At 40.7% G+C, this 16,295-nt stretch overlaps 1 protein-coding gene across 2 annotated transcripts in view; it reads left to right on the plus strand.

Annotated features, from left to right (window-relative positions):
- Positions 1-10,522, plus strand: part of PCP4 (Purkinje cell protein 4) — a 64,800-nt gene extending 54,278 nt beyond the window's left edge. For both annotated transcript variants that reach the window (XM_079974991.1, XM_079974992.1), the window contains one exon: positions 10,165-10,522. In XM_079974991.1, the coding sequence (XP_079831117.1) occupies positions 10,165-10,292 (128 nt within the window). In that variant the 3' untranslated portion in view covers positions 10,293-10,522. The remainder of the gene's footprint in view (positions 1-10,164) is intronic.
- The last annotated feature ends 5,773 nt before the right edge of the window (positions 10,523-16,295 follow it).

Here is a 16,295-nt window from a genome sequence, read left to right on the forward strand (position 1 = left end):
CTTATTAATTGTCATTGTTTCCCCCCCCCTTGTGCTTCACAATAAATATTTGTGTGTGCAGTTATGGGAGGGCTGTCTGCTGCCACGTGGGGAAAAGTAAATTAAATTTACTTTCCCCTTTATTGGAATCCTTATTTTGATTATCATGGCAACCCCCAAGTGGAAATGTAAGAAATATAGAAGAGAACAAAAGAGAAGCATGTCAATGTTGTGTAGCCAATCCACTGCTTTCAGAACAATGGTTCCACATACAGTGGTACCTCGGGTTAAGTACTTCATTCGTTCTGGAGGTCCGTACTTAACCTGAAACTGTTCTTAACCTGAAGCACCACTTTAGCTAATGGAGCCTCCTGCTGCCGCTGTGCTGCCAGAGCACGATTTCTGTTCTCATCCTGAAGCAAAGTTCTTAACCTGAAGCTCTATTTCTTGGTTAGTGGAGTCTGTAACCTGAAGCGTATGTAACCTGTACCACTGTATTCCATTTCACAATAACAATTGCTTATCATCACAACATGTGAGCAATGCTTTAAATGTAACTTTTTAGTCAATAATGGTGGTAGCGAGAAGAGTCTCAAGTATTTTCAAATTTAGCACAACCCCCTACTCATAAAACTGGTGTGTGTGGGAGGGGAAAGGATCTCAGTAACAGTAACATTAACAACATGCCTTGGAGGGCAGATCTTAATAATTTTCCATATATCAGGATACAGGCTAGTTGGGGAAAACAACTGGGTATTTACCCTGGAGTAGACATTATGGTAAAGTGATGCCTCCCCCACAAAAATAGAACAGGGAAGCAGAAGTCTTTGCCTGCCCCTTGATGGCAAACCCCAACATACCATTAAAAAAACATTTTTTAAAAAATAAATACATCCTGCCTATCTTTTCTTTTTAAGGACAGAACAATAATTTGTCCCATTCATTTGAAAGCTGTAACCATGGCATTAAAAGCATTAAGATAGGTTCCATTATTATCATTATCATAATTATAGCAAATATGAGGCACAACTTGTATTTGGGAATTTTTTTAAAACTGTAGACTTCGCCTTGCAAGGAAAATGTACCTCCTAAGAACCCTCTTAAGCATGCTCAATTTCCTTTTGCAATTTTTAACAGACCATGTTCTCATTTCGGAAAAGTTGCAAGCCAGGGGGAGATTGCTTGCTGAAATGAAAGCAATGTCTTCTCACCCCAGGCGAGAGGCAATTTGCAAGTCTGTTGCAGAGGCAATTGTATCATGAAACAAGGGCAGAAATAAGCCCAACAAGCTAAGATCTGAGACACCACACCTCTATTGCACATGCTCAGAGCATACATTTCAGTCTTCACACAGTGATGGCACACTCAAAAGCAATCCTGGGGGAACATTTTTTTCTGTCAGGCGCTGCATTCGCACCAGGGGACACAGGCCTGGGATGCATTGGGGACATAGACACAAAAAAATAGGTCTCTCTCCCCTTCTCTCTCCCCTTCTATTTCTCTCTTTCCATTGCCCCCCTTTGCTCTCCTTGCACCTACATGAAGTGAGGTCAAGGGCCACATGCGCCCACTTGCCCACAGGTTGCCCAGGGTTTCCATATGATGTCTCATTCCAGCCACAGTCACAATGTGTGGAATGCACCATGCCTGGCAAAGAGAGCACACAGCCCTAGGAGGAGGCTGAGGGTGGTGTGTAAACAGTTTGTGGCCCCATCTCCACTATACATTTAATGCCATACCACTTTACACAGCCATGGCTTAGGCCCAGGGAATCCTGGGAACTGAAGTTTGTTGAGGCTGCTTTTAGGAGGCTCCTATTCCCCTCAGAGCTACAATTATCAGAGTGCTCTGGAACTGTAGTTCTGTGAGGGGAATAGGGGCCTCCTAACAACTCTCAGTGCCCTTAACAAACTCCACTTCCCATGATTCTCTGGGGGGAAGCCTTTGCTTTTTTTAAAGTGAGATGATTTGGCTTTGAATACATAATGCAGATGGGGCCTGTGCCTGGTGCCAGAATGACACAATGACCAGCTCTGAACATTGTGGCCACAGCAAAAGTTAATTGTCACATGGAGGCAGCTTCCCACATGATCCTTGTTAATATGTTCTATAGCTTTTACAGCATTGCTCCTTAAATAGCATAGTTTATAGGGGGTGTTCTGTTTCTTTTAATGGGCTTTGGATTTGATCCATAATAAGAAGCACCTTTTAAAATGTTGGCCAACGTTGATTTATGGCTAACTAAAAAGCTTTTTTAGATTAAATAAAATGTTTTCACCACACAGCTCTGTGTACATTAATCTTCACGGAATGCATTTAAAGTGTGCTCCTATTTAAAACACCCTTACCCCCCTTCTTTCAGCAACATAGGCCGGGCAAGACTATTCATACCACACTTTGTAAATTTGATGCCAATGTTAATTTAATTTCTCCCTTTATTTGGCTTTACAAAATTCTAGAGAATGAGGTGAAAGTAACATAGGGCTTGGGTATTCAACGTAACCAAAACAGGCCAAGAAAAGTGTTAAGGACCTGTTTAAATATAGCCAAAACTGGAGAAGGAAGAAATTATATCTGACAGTATAATCGGGGGCTGTCAGGTACCCAAGTTGGCAGCTGACAACAAATTATTTGAGATGCGTTTGGCATAAGTTGGGAATCACAGGTGGGCAGAGTGTTGTTGCTGGACTAGATGGGCCATTGGCCTGATCCTGCAGGCTCATCTAACATTCTTACCATTGCTCAACTAAGCAACAGATTTTTTGGGAGAAGCAATGCATTTATATCAGTCTAGATGGCACAGCCACAGTTGGAATAATGTGCACAGTTCTTTTTTTACTGTTCTTTATTCATTTCTATACTGCCCTTCTACTTCTTCATGGCTTACTGCAGAAGCTGAAAACTACATAAGACAAATGGACAATGTAGTACTGAAAATAGACTTTCCCCATAACCAATGAGAAAAACGAGACAAGTCTAAAATGACAGATGAAACCAGTAGCAACATCTTATAAAGAATTATTGGTACAGTTCTGGAAAAGCCCACCAGAATAAAAAATGTATTCACAGCCCATACAAAAGTGTCTGGTATGGAGGTAAAGTGAACCTCTTTTTGGAAGCCATATCAAATCCTGGGTTTTGCAGCTTCCAGGTACCCACCCTCCATGACACTGATGGCAGGGAAGGAAACCTCTGAGTTGGACTGGGGTTCTCGTGGTGGTGGTAGCGGAGAGGAGGCAATTCTTGTGCTATTCTGTCTCAGGCCATTTGTAATTTTAAAGAGCCAAGGCAGCATGTTGGCGTCAAATAGATAACAACTGAAGCTGGCAAAAGACTAGAATTTGTGGAGTTCTGGCTGTCCCACCTAAAAAGAAAAATGACGTAGCAGAGCATGATCAGGAAAGGGCAACCAAAATGATTGAGGGTTTCTAGTACCTTCCATAAAAGGAAAGTCTGAAGCATTTGGAGCTTTTTAGTTTAGAAAAAAGATGACTAACAAGGAACATGAAAGAGGTTTTGAAATTATTTATGGTGTGGATAAAGTAAACAGAGAGTGGCATGGCCAAGGCATATTTCACACTGCTGGGTGGGCACCTCACCCTATTGCTCTTGCCCAGCATTGTTGGGGATGTGCTAAGCAGGTGGCCACAGGGAGGAGGAGAAGCACCTGGTTTTAGGCCAGGGTGCTTGCCTGCAATCTTCAAGCGAGAGGGCAGTTCTTGGAAGGGGGGCAGAAGCTCCTAAGGCTTCAGTTCATCTTGATTAGCACAAGTTGCTCACTAGGAGCTGTCCATAGTGCTACAAGCACAAGTTTCCCTTGCTGTCTTAGTAGCCTTGCTTCCATGTCTTGTACAGCAGGGATCGTCAGACTTGAGGCCTCCAGGGTCTAACCCTGCCCCACAACCCTTAGATCCATCAAGTGAAGTCTGCTGCAAAATAAATATGCTTAGAACAAAAGAATTCTGAGTCTAGGGATTTGTTTTGAGCACTAGAATTAAGCAGAGCTCACAGTCTTTCCATGAAAACCCCCACTCCTGGTTACCCCCCTCCCAACTTTCTTACTTTGGCAGTATGAAATAGGGGTGGAGGATGATGTTACCATTGTTTAACAAATGGGACTCATAAGTCCTTGCTTATCTCCTTCCAAACACCCAGAGATCCTATTCTATCTTACACTCATCGCTGAGCTACAGACAGATCATAACACTCTCCTCCATAATATTTATATCACTGGTAGAGCAATGGAACTGATTGGCAATAGATTCAGAATGGACAGAAACACTATTTCATGCAGCACGTAATGTAATTACAGAATTTGCCGCCATGAGATGTGCGGATGAGTACTAGTTAGGTGGGTTTAAAAGGATACTGGATACCCACAATTAATCATTGCCGTTAAATAGAACCTCTAACTTCAAATGCACTTCTGGAAACAGGATTCAACACTATCCAGTAGGGTTCTTCTTCTTCTTTTTCATAGATACATTTTCCTAGGAGTCCATAGAATAACAATTTCCAAGGGAAATAAAGACATAATTGTTCACCATTGTTAATCTACTGATTGCCTTTCCTTCTCGATAGAACAAAAAGGCAATATTTATAGATTCATGTCAAAGGAGCACATATATTTCTAATTAGGCTGAAGTACTTTCACTTAGATTATGAGCCAATCATACCTGACTAGTTCCAGTATCCTTTGGCACTCTGAATACATGGACCGTGATGACACATGACTGTTTAAGTTAACTGTTCTAAATATTTAACAACAAGCATTTTCTAAATGAAAGAGGATTTGAGAGAGGTGAAAAATGCCACAACCCCCACCCTTTCTTTACCCCTTTTTGTGTAGTGTTCTTAGCTTCCATCTTTTCCTGCTCTTCAGCTTTGACAGATTTTTTTTAAACGCCTTTTTCGTAAGTCAGTCATAGGTCACAGTGGCAATACACTACCTTGGCATCACACATCCAACCAGATTTGATTATTTGACAGTGCCATCAAATCACTCAGATTGGACTACATGATGGTAACACAAAGCCACATCAATGTTAGGTCAATGCTTTGGAAGAGGAAACATTTTTACCCCACTTCTTAGCGCCCTGACAGATTGGTAAAATGGGCTTGCATTTTGCTAGCTGTAACTTTTTGTGCGTGAATTGTGCTCCTTATATTTGCTTGAAGTTTTATCATTGGGTTGCTTCAGTTCACTTCAGCATACTATTTGCCAGTTCTGCTGGCACAAATGCTAACTGTATTGGAAAAGTGCCCGTCTTCTACCAACTATACTTCAGAGAAATTGTTTCTCAGCTATTGATTATTCTAGGCTGGTGCTATGACATAGTGACTTTGTGCTGTCTCTACCTACCATTTTGTGGAAATACGGCTAACTGAACTGAGTCCACAAGGGATTGTCCATTACCTTGACAAAACAAAACATCAATATAATATAATATAACATTGTGTTTTGTTTTGTTTGTTTGCTCGCTCCCATGTAAATGCTTTGTAGAGTCCTGTCTTATACTTCTACACTATGACCATTCATTTCAAAAGGTCTTTAGCAGGATCAGATCTTGATCTGCCTCTTTATGATATCAAGCCAGGCTTCAATGTTTAAGGCCCTGTATAATGAAAAACCAAAGAAACGGCATATCTGCCATTCTCTGCTGGTAATTGTCTAGATAATATATAATTACATGTTTAATTACCCCTGTTTAAAGATTTCATTGAGGGTTAAATTATATCACTTGTGGCTGGTGCCATCCACGGGGGATTACAGTCAAATAAGATATGAAGATACAAAGTGTTTCATTAGCAGCTAATTGAATTACCTGGGTACACAAGAATCCTCTCAAATTGTCATCATCATCTGTTGAAGATGGAGTCAGAGCATCATGCAACTCTCCTCTGTCCTGCAGATTGTGTACAAATGGGACTTTCAGTTTACACTTTCCTTTAGGCAAATACTGTGCTCCAGTCCTCTAAGTTTCTTGAATGATGTGTTTGCTTTCAATTCCTTGAATGTAGGGCATCTGTCTTAACGAAATGCCAGCCTGTGTTGGTTCCTTATGTAATATGTCCTTGTGTAGATCCTAGGATCTTTTCAATTCAACCCATGCAGTTGTATTTTAGTGGAGGGGCATTGGAATTGGACTGTTAGTGTTTTTCTTTCTTTCTCTCACACTCATGCTGACTCTGTGATAATGACATACAGCAATGGTAAGATGCAGGCCTATTATTCTGGCCATGTTAAAATTTCTAATGTCATTGCAGAGAAGCAATAAATTCCCGGTTGAGCAGCTCTGAATTAGCATTTAAAAAGCTAAACATTTTTCACCATGTCAGTTGTTTTGGGACGGGGATCATTATGCCTCTATTGGGCTGTAGACTGTTTTAAAATGTAATATTATACATTGATTTCATGACTACTTTTATTTCTCATTTTTATGCTTATATTATTCACTGGTGTGTGTGTATATATATATATAATCCCTGCTCTCTCATTATTACAACTGGGAAGAAAAGATTAGCCAGATACTTCAAAGGATTGAACTGAAATAAGATTCTAAATCTCAGAACAGAGCAACCATCCTACTGTACATTTATCAAAATTTAATTCTGCACATGAGATAAGAATACAGCACTGCCCAAGTAAGGCCAAGCAAAAGGGATTTAGATTGACTAACAGCAGTCGTCTCCTTGATCAAAGTGTAATTTGCAGCTTAATAGAAGGAAGTTCTATTCTTTCCCTTTTTTGGTAGTTATATCGAATCATTCTACTTGATGCTAATGGGTAATATGAATATGCTCTGGTCACCAAATCCTTTCACCTAGGGAAATTGCTTGGTCACATTAAAAGCTTTGAGCAAAGTCCACCTGGTACATTTACTGAGTCTTCTTGCCGAAGTCCTACGGAGTAGATCAAGTTTCTAGGGCCATTGTCACATTGGACCTTAGCAGTCTTTGCAGCCCTCTGGGTAACATGGATGCTACATCACTAAATGTGCAATCCTGCACATGCCTACTGAGAAGTAAGTCTGCTGTGTTTGGTGGGACTTACTCATGCATAAGTGTATGTAGGACTGCAGCCATAGGTTACAAACGTTTTGAAAGCATGGAGCCCACAGAAATAAATGAATGCTAAATCGAATTTCATCATTTCCTTGATGATTTCTATGTGGTTCCTAAATATCCTGGTGATTAATATCATGAGAGAAGTAAGCCGTTCGCTTTAGCAATGTAAGGAATACATTCCTTTCCCTATTATGTTTCCAAAGAGCTCATGCAAATACTACACGTGTTTTCCTCTACTGGGAGATGGGACTATCTATCTATGAGGTTGAAAAGGTCTCTTAAAATGAATTACAGGCTCAGACCCAAGCTACAATGTCCTGTTGATTTCAGTGGGAGAGCTGCTCAGTCAAATTAAAAGCTTAGAGTAAAGTCTACCAGTCTTGAGCACTTCTTGCATATGTCCTAGTCAACAGATCAAATTCTCAAGTTTCTCTCATTGAAATCAATGGGACATAAGACAAGTGCTTGACTGGCTAGATCACATCCCAAATTCACCTGTAGAGGCTTATTTATAGATGGAGGAGAGGGATTCTATGTGCAGCAGCCTATGAAAATTGGCACTGGAACTTTGGTGAAGAACATGAGGAAGACAAAAATATCATGGCTGAAGCACAGGTCTAAGGTATCAGTCACAATGTATGATGAATCTCATGCATTTTATATCTGTCTAGCCAAAGGAGCTCCACCTTGTGTACATGGTCAGTGTCATGTCAGACAATGTATGGGACAAAAGATGGCAAATAATATTTGTTGCTCAAAGGACTGTATTGTCTTACATAAGTTTTTCAACCAATCCAGACCAGTTACTGTAATTCTATCCTTCAGTTATAGTAAGTTGAAATTTGAGTAGGACAAATGATCTAGTAGTGTAATTTCGTCCCTCCAATGTTTGTTTCTCTAAAACAAACCTTTGGAAAGCTTGCTTAAACACAGGCACACATAAAAGCACAGATTATTTTGTATTCATGACTCTAGAGAGGAATGGTGAATGCTTTTCATTTACCAATATTGCCATCATTCATTTGAGCTCCAGCTTAAAGAGTAAATCAAGAAATTAGCTGAAGGCTTGGTCATGAGTAATTACATTCACACTGCATATCTCAGGAGTTTGCTCGCCATCCATCCATCCCCTTTTTATTGATTGTGCTGTACAGAAACACATTATAAAGCAAATATATTTGGTCTGCAGCTAGACCGAATAGCTCATTTACTTCCACAGTTATATCATTTGAAATAGGGTGCTGGGGTGATGAAATGATGCCAACTGATTTGGCTATGATCTACATTTTAGTTTGCTTCAGCAGCTCTAAATATGTTGTTATTATTGCATGAATAAATAAGAGGTTTGTTTCCTAAAGAAGATACATTTTTTATGGTACAGCCTTCTCAGACATGCAAAATGCTTTCTTTTCACCTGCATGATGAAACCTTTATTTCCTTGGACCTTAGGAGCAAACATAAAAAATTGTGTCAGGATATGGTTTGGCAGAATCAGATAGTTTTTATTTGCCCTTAGAGAATGGTTTTAGTGTGTCAAATTTGGGCAAGCAAAACATTTGAGAAATAATTGTGGCAGTAAAATGGCTAGATTGGTCTGGAAGCTGAGTAGGGAGAAAGTTACAGTTCGGATTACAGCACAAGCTAGAATTAAGGGTTTAATGAGTAGATCAATAGGCAGTGAAGATGCTAACTGAAAATTCTCTCTCTCTCTCTCTCTCTCTCTCTCTCTCTCTCACACACACACACACACACACACACACTGGAGGCTAGTCCATTAGGGTGAGTAGTAAATTGGCCCACCCACCTTAGTTTGCCCTCAGTCAACATCCACCTGTCTGATTTCTCCTTACAGCCATTCCATGAGGTGGCACTGTTTGCCAGTTTAGCGTTGCCCTTGAAGAAGGCAGGAGGGAGGAGGATATGGACAAAAAAAGAATGTGTCTGTCAAAAGATAGAAACCACCATTGTCAATTCAGAATTTTAGGTGTATAGGAAAGCTCTAAAGACCTGCTTTCTCTGGAGTTGTTTTGTTCTCCTGCGAATGGGCTTTGCTGTAGTTGTGTAATGCATTTTAGTAGTTGTGTGTGTGTGTGTGTTGGATGTTTGTTGTTTTTATGGCTGGCTTTTATTAAATATTTTATTATTAGAAATATTATTAGAAAACTACTTTGAGAAGCATCCCTTTACCCTTAATGGCAGCCTAGAAGCATTTTGAGCTAATAGACTGGCACTACTTAGCACTGTACATAAGAATGGGAAAAAACCGTTCAACGAGCTGTGAATGGTTGTATTGTCAACTCCAGAGCTGATTAAATGTGTCTCCTTGAAATGTCTACTTTAGACAGGTTTGGAGGAAAAATGAGCTTTGCTGCTGTGTTCATGCTGGTCAAGGGGCATTTTTCACAACAGCAGCATCCATCCATTAAACACATGCTGCAATTTCAGTAACATGTCCAGAGTGTTGCTTTATTTCCCTAACTGTTTGCTTATGGAATTCCTTCCAAAAGAATACCTGGGAGTGTGCTGTGTAAATCTGAATTGTGTAACTCTTCCCACTACCATCACCATATACACACGTACGTAACTATTGTCAGGGATTACAATCATAATCCAATCCTATGCACTTTTACATAAGAGTAAACTCAGTTGAACTCATTGGGACTACTTCTAAGTAAACATGCATAGGATTATACTGCGCGTATTACTCATAAGCAGAGTCATGTTAAGGATATTGGAACATATACTGAGAATGTACACCAGAAATATATAGTATATACTAGTAGAGGGTTTTGGTTGATGATGATAAATTTTGGTTGATGTGCTTTATTAAGGTGTCAAAGAAGTTGAAAATGTGCCTAAGGAGGAATACCTGAATGCCTTATCAGTTAATTTGCCATTAGATTGAATTGTGCAGGAAGATTATACAATGAAGATTATACAATGAAAATCGGAGATTTTCCTAAGAACACTTCTCATTTAAAAACAAAATAAATCTCACTAACTAAATAAACCATGCTCTTCTTCTGCATCTGGTTCTTCTTCTACACCTCCTGTTTCTTCTGTCTGAAATGTGTGTCAAGTTGTGGTGACCTTTATTTGTTTTTTGTTTTGGCACAGATGGGGAAAAGAAAGTTCCAGAGGACTTTGATATAGACATGGATGCACCAGAGACAGAGAAAGCTGCAGTGGCGATACAGTCTCAGTTCAGGAAATTCCAGAAGAAAAAGGACGGGTCCAAATCTTAGTCTCTACCTCACAGTTCCCACCATCACCACTTCCTGGTCTGTCAGGAAATGAAAAAATAAATAAATCTAGATGCATGTACAGAAATTCCCACTATTTAAAAGTCCATCGGCGGGTATTGAAACAAGTATGCTTGTTGCGTGACTTCATCTGTATGTTTATCTCCAATCTCAATTCTTCTGCAACTCACCATTTCCCTTGATGTTCAAATAAAACGTTAGAATGAAGTTGCTTTAACTTGTCAGCCTTGATCTGTCTTGTTATATTAATCCAGCAAGCCCAGTGCTACAAATTAAAAACAGCCCAGATGCCTATTTTCCTCTTCACTTTAAGCTCGGAGACATAAGCACAGCACCTTATGTTATCAACTTATTTTTCCTGAGGAATAAGAGCATAAACTCTCAGTTCACCTTACCTCGTTTGGTGAATCCAGATGCCAGCCATATGTGACAATGGACAATATTTTCCCTTAATGAGGTGAATGTGCAGAATGCCATAGTGAGCTGGGTGGTGTTGAAGGGAATGTAGAGGGAGGGGGCTCTGTGTAGATCTGAGGGATATGTCACTGTCTAGAGAAGAAGATGGATACACCAAAAGTATTTAATTTATTCTCAGAGAATCCAAGGATCAATGTGTTCCTAAGAAACAACATACTATCAACACAGTTGCTCTCCAGAGGGCACACCAATAGTTTCAGTATGCTGGTGGAACATAGTGCAGGACAACTGGAATCAATCTGGGTTTTGCTTCATCTTTTCCCATCCCAATCTGCACTGTGACAACACACTAACCACTAGAGATTTCCTCTCAATGCCCTGTTGACATCTGCAAGCCTAGATAAGCTTTTCCCCTCATATACTTGTTACATAAGCTCTATATATCCAAGGCCATAACACCTCAATCTGCACTGTGGACGTAAACCGGTTGGAGCAGTCATACCCTCTTCCTGGAAAACATAGTTTGGGGTGACACAGAGATGCTCAAGAGCCAGTGTGGTGTAGTAGTTAAGAGCGGTAGACTCGTAATCTGGTGAACTGGGTTCGATTCCCTGCTCCTCCACATGCAGCTGCTGGGTGACCTTGGGCCAGTCACACTTTTCTGAAGTCTCTCAGCCCCACTCACCTCACAGAGTGTTTGTTGTGAGGGAGGAAGGGAAAGGAGAATGTTAGCCGCTTTGAGACTCCTTCGGGTAGTGATAAAGCGGGATATCAAATCCAAACTCTTCTTCTCAGTCCCTTCACTAAACTAAAATTTGCAAGATTCTTTGGGAAAGGTCTTTGCTGTTAACTGATATAAGTTTGGTATAATAGATCACCCAAACAGATGTAGGAGCTGCATTAGACCAAGTTGGGCCATCTGATTCTGTACTGTTTAAATGGTCAGTGGCTCTCTTGTGCATATAGAACATGTGCTCTATGGCTGATCCACAGTCCTCCTTCTGCTTTTGGAGTTCTTTGCCTTAGAACATTCACCAGCTTGGCAGCAATGTGCCTCCAGCCAAATGATTACTACCTATTCCACTTAATGACAAACCATTCTTCCCAGCTCCCAATAAGATGTCAGTCACACAACTTCCGGTCTAAAAAGTTAAAGAAATGCAATGATGTTGTGATACTTAAAAATACGACTGCTTTAACATTTTAAAACAATGTCTGGATCTCTTTCCAAAGGCATAAATATTTATCTAAATCAGATTGATATCCTGAATATTACTTCATAATTACAAATAGATGCAAGGAAAAAATATTTATTTATTTGATAGACACACTAGTCAAGGTGGCTTGAAACAACTGGATTGCAATGTCACAACTGTCACAATGTCGCAATATTTAGACAAGAGACTGCTACATTCAATATAATACAATAAAATTATTCCAATATTCTACATGTACAACAGATCAATATAGAGAAATGGGAACTTCTAGTTTGAAAATAGAGCTACGGAGATGGTTTATTTCTAGAATTATTGATTTTGACAGTTATATTGCCATAACAGCAGTCAGAAGCCATTCAATGTGAAAAGTGGGGCATATCAAGTTAATAGAAAGCTGTCCTATAATGCTTGCCATTTACTGAATTTCTCCTGCATTTAAATGCAGACTCACAGATTACTTGGCAGATATCAAAGGTGAGCCAATAAAAAAAAATTTATAAAAGCACAACCTTATATGCTTGATATTTAGCAGTAACCTTTCCTTTTTGGGTGGGATCACATGATGAAAGGCAGCAGAGAAGGGATGGTGTCATGCATTCCCAGCGTCTGTCAGTCACAAGATGCTGGTGTGGCTGCATTGATACAAGCCACTGTGTTGCCTTATGTCAAGGGTCAGCAAACATTTGCAGCAGGGGGCTGGTCCACTGTCCCTCAGACCTTGTTGGGGGCCAGACTATTTTTTGGGGGGGAAATGAACGAATTCCTATGCCCCACAAATAATCCAGAGATGCATTTTAAATAAAAGGACACATTCTACTCATGTAAAAACACGCTGATTCCCAGACCATCCTCAGGCCAGATTTAGAAGGCGATTGGGCCGGATCTGGCCCCCAGGCCTTAATTTGCCTACCCATGCCTTATGTCCTATGCATTTCTGACTGGAGATTGTAACAGCACCTCTGACGTGACAATAAAATGACTACTCTGTGTTTCTTTCTGCAAAGTGTAACCTAGAGCAGCTTCCCTCCATATAACAATAGGATGAATGCTTTGGTGCATGGTTTAGGTCACTATAATTACAGGAAGGGCCGTCTAAATATGTTTACCTAGTGATTTCAATGGTCCTACAAATTGCACTGAGGCCAGCATTAGAGCTAAGTATTAAGTAAACAGAGACACTGGTAATCTCACTTTCTCTCTTTAAAGATAGCTATCCAGTCCATTTTCATATACTTGAACATGCGGTGGTGCACATATTTCAAACAAATATAGGTGAATTATTTTTATAGACAACACATTACTTTTCTGAAGCAAATGATAATGATTCAGCTGGGAGTGCCTGTCTGAACCTCCTTCTACCACAAAGGTGAGTAGGGGAGATAGTGATAGTGGGGATTAATATCAAATGACTTTTGAATGTGGGGAGGCAGTAATGGCTGCAGCTGGTGTTCTGACTGGCAGAGGGTTCCGTCTTTTCTTTCTTTTACAACACAAAGGTGTGTGCCATTTGAAGCAGTAGCAGTAGACCAGCAACTTTGAAAATGGAGAAACTCAGCTGAGTTGGTTGTTCTGATCCAGCCCTCTTTTTCACATGTGTTGACTGAGAACCAGGGGGCATAACTTGAATAAAACATTTTTTGGGGGGGCAAGGAAAACCCACCCCACATAACTGATCATATGACATGGCACACACCCCATTTGAATAGCAATACTCATCAACTTGGGGGGTGGCCCCCTCAAGTATTTTATGGGGGGGGCAAAGGGACCATAGCCCCTTGACGTTGGCTCCTATGCTGAGAATGTACACATTTTACATCACCATGTTTCTCTGAAAACTGCATGGAAAGGGGGCTTCCCATCTCCATATTCTTTGCTGGGAACTGTCACAGTACACAGCCATTCTCAGCTGTATTATGCACGATCTACACTCAAAGTACAGAATGAAAAGAGCCACAGCATTTAGTCCCTCAGAATTGTATCTGGGCCAGACTATATCCCTCACAGCATGTGTTCAGCTGCTGGGTTGTGACACACTAGTGGATCGTGGCCTGATCCTAGGTGAGTCAAAGCAGGTGCACTACCACTATGCAAATGTATGGTGAAAGATTAAGAAATGGGTCCCAAAATGCATGTTTAGTTTGAAAATGGTTCCTGGGTCTGAAAAGGTTGCAGATACCTGGCATAGAGGATGAGGCGGGCAGATATGTAAGCAACGTAAAGGCCATGGTATGCTAATAAAGCTGGCCCTACCATTAGGCTAGGTGAGGCAATGGCCTTAGGTGGCAGATGCTGGGGAGTGGTGGCAGCTCCCCAGCCGTTCCTCCTGAGCCATTTCTAGTCATTTTTCTCTGCTGGAGGATAGAGCTGTGTATTCCATGTGCTACTGGCTGTTGTCCCCTAACTAGTCTTCTCCCTTCAGAAGGAGAAATTGAGGATGCCATGCCATCACATCACATCATCCAGCTGCCAGGCCAGTCAGCTTTTATACATGAAATATTCAGGACTCCATCTTGTTATTCTGAGACAGGGTGAACGATCCAGCAAACTTAATACGAGCTGTGGATGATGTGTTGGTGTTTTAAATGTGGGAAAGAGAATATACCGTAAGTGTTCTATACAGTTTCCCTTCTACACAAGTAGTGAAGACACAGGAGCCAAGTGCTGTATTGAATCTGGCCAATTCTTAGCAGGAGAGTCAACAGCAGAGTGTATGCAGGCATGAGGAAAATTGTACATAAGGGGCAGGGGTTGTGATTAAATAATGAAGATCCACAAGAGTCTGTCTGATAGCATTCTGGAAGAAACCAAGAACACCCAGTTAACAACAACACCCACTTCCTTTGGCCTGAGAATAGAGTCCACAGGTTGAAGAAGCTCTCTAAAACCTCCACACGAACAAAAGGCTGGTTTGGAAAGCACAGAGTCTCTCTGATGCTGTAATCCATCCTATGGTCACTACCACATTTCAAGATTGTGGAGCTGATTACAGCATCAAAGAGATTCTGTGCTTTCCAAACCAGCCTTAAGTTTTACCAAATGTAACTCACTACCTAAAAACACAGGTGAAAGGTGAGATGACCCACAAATTGTATGGAATCATCACCTTACCTTCCAACAAGTTCATCTGAGGGGCCCTGAAACTCTTTCCCCCCCAAACAACAGCGTTACAGCACCCACTTCTATTTTTAAGGTTTCATGCATCAGAGTCCTCTTCATCAGACACAATTTTCTATTAGAGATCCATTGACACTGAAAGGATTTTGAGATCAACTCAATACTAACAGATAGCAGCTCCACTGGAGTGTATAGAAATTCCCTTACAGCCAGTTAAGTTTTATTTTTGACAAGAGCAGGATACATTTGTGAACCTAAGCACTGTTTGAAGAGCATGAGTGTCTGGAGCTCAGTCTCAACAAGGAAAATGATCCCCTGGCATAGTTTAGTTTGCCCCAAAACTGCATTTCCAACATCGCTCTGGCCATCTGTTAAATGTGAATGAAAATCCCTCCTACTTTGCTTCAGTGTAACAGATAATTAGCTAAAGCTTGACTTGGGAGAAAACCAACAACACTGGAAGTGTTAGGGTTTCCCTTTTTCTGCTGACTTCTGAAGAATTTGTAAGAATTATCCCTTTGCATTTGTAAAATACATGATACAGCCATTTCAAAATCCCAAGCTTAGGCAAAAACCTTCTGGCATCTGTACTCCCCAGATGCCTTGTTTATTTAGCCAATTTCTTTATAAAAAGTCAATAAATATTGGCAACTGTAGCTTGAATCCCTACACAAGCAGATGTGCTCCATGTCTTTGAGATGAGGCTTTGGAGATCTGTAAATAACATTTGACTGCTTCATTTCCCCACACATCCAAATGCAGTCACACATTTTTATGCAAAATTATTCAGCCGAGTGTGGGCGTATCCCTGAAGAACTGACTAGTTAATCATTATTACATCCTTTGACAGTTCTAGACTGCATGCAGAAAGTAGCATACCACAGGGCAAAGATGGGTTGCAGTAGATTCCCAAAATATTTGTGCAAAAATGTGTGCCTTTCTCTCACACTTATTACAGTGCAAGTCTATTCAGAGGAGGAAGCCCCTGTTCAGTTCAGTGGGTCTTAGTCCCATTTAAGTGCACACAGGTTTGCAACCTGAGGACTAAGCTACACATTACAGTCAGTGGAGGCTGGTCCATTAGGGCCAAAGATGCAAATGCGTATGAAAATCTCACCAGAGGGAAGAATTGTGACATCTTGTTTTTCTTTCATTGATTACAAGTGCTCCCTCTCCCTGTTTGTTATCAAGATCCCAGCATGAAGGGAGGGACAGTTTACCCCTCCCCTTCCCAGCT

This window comes from Podarcis cretensis, assembly GCF_951804945.1.
Source record: "Podarcis cretensis genome assembly, chromosome: 4".
Taxonomy (NCBI): domain Eukaryota; kingdom Metazoa; phylum Chordata; class Lepidosauria; order Squamata; family Lacertidae; genus Podarcis; species Podarcis cretensis.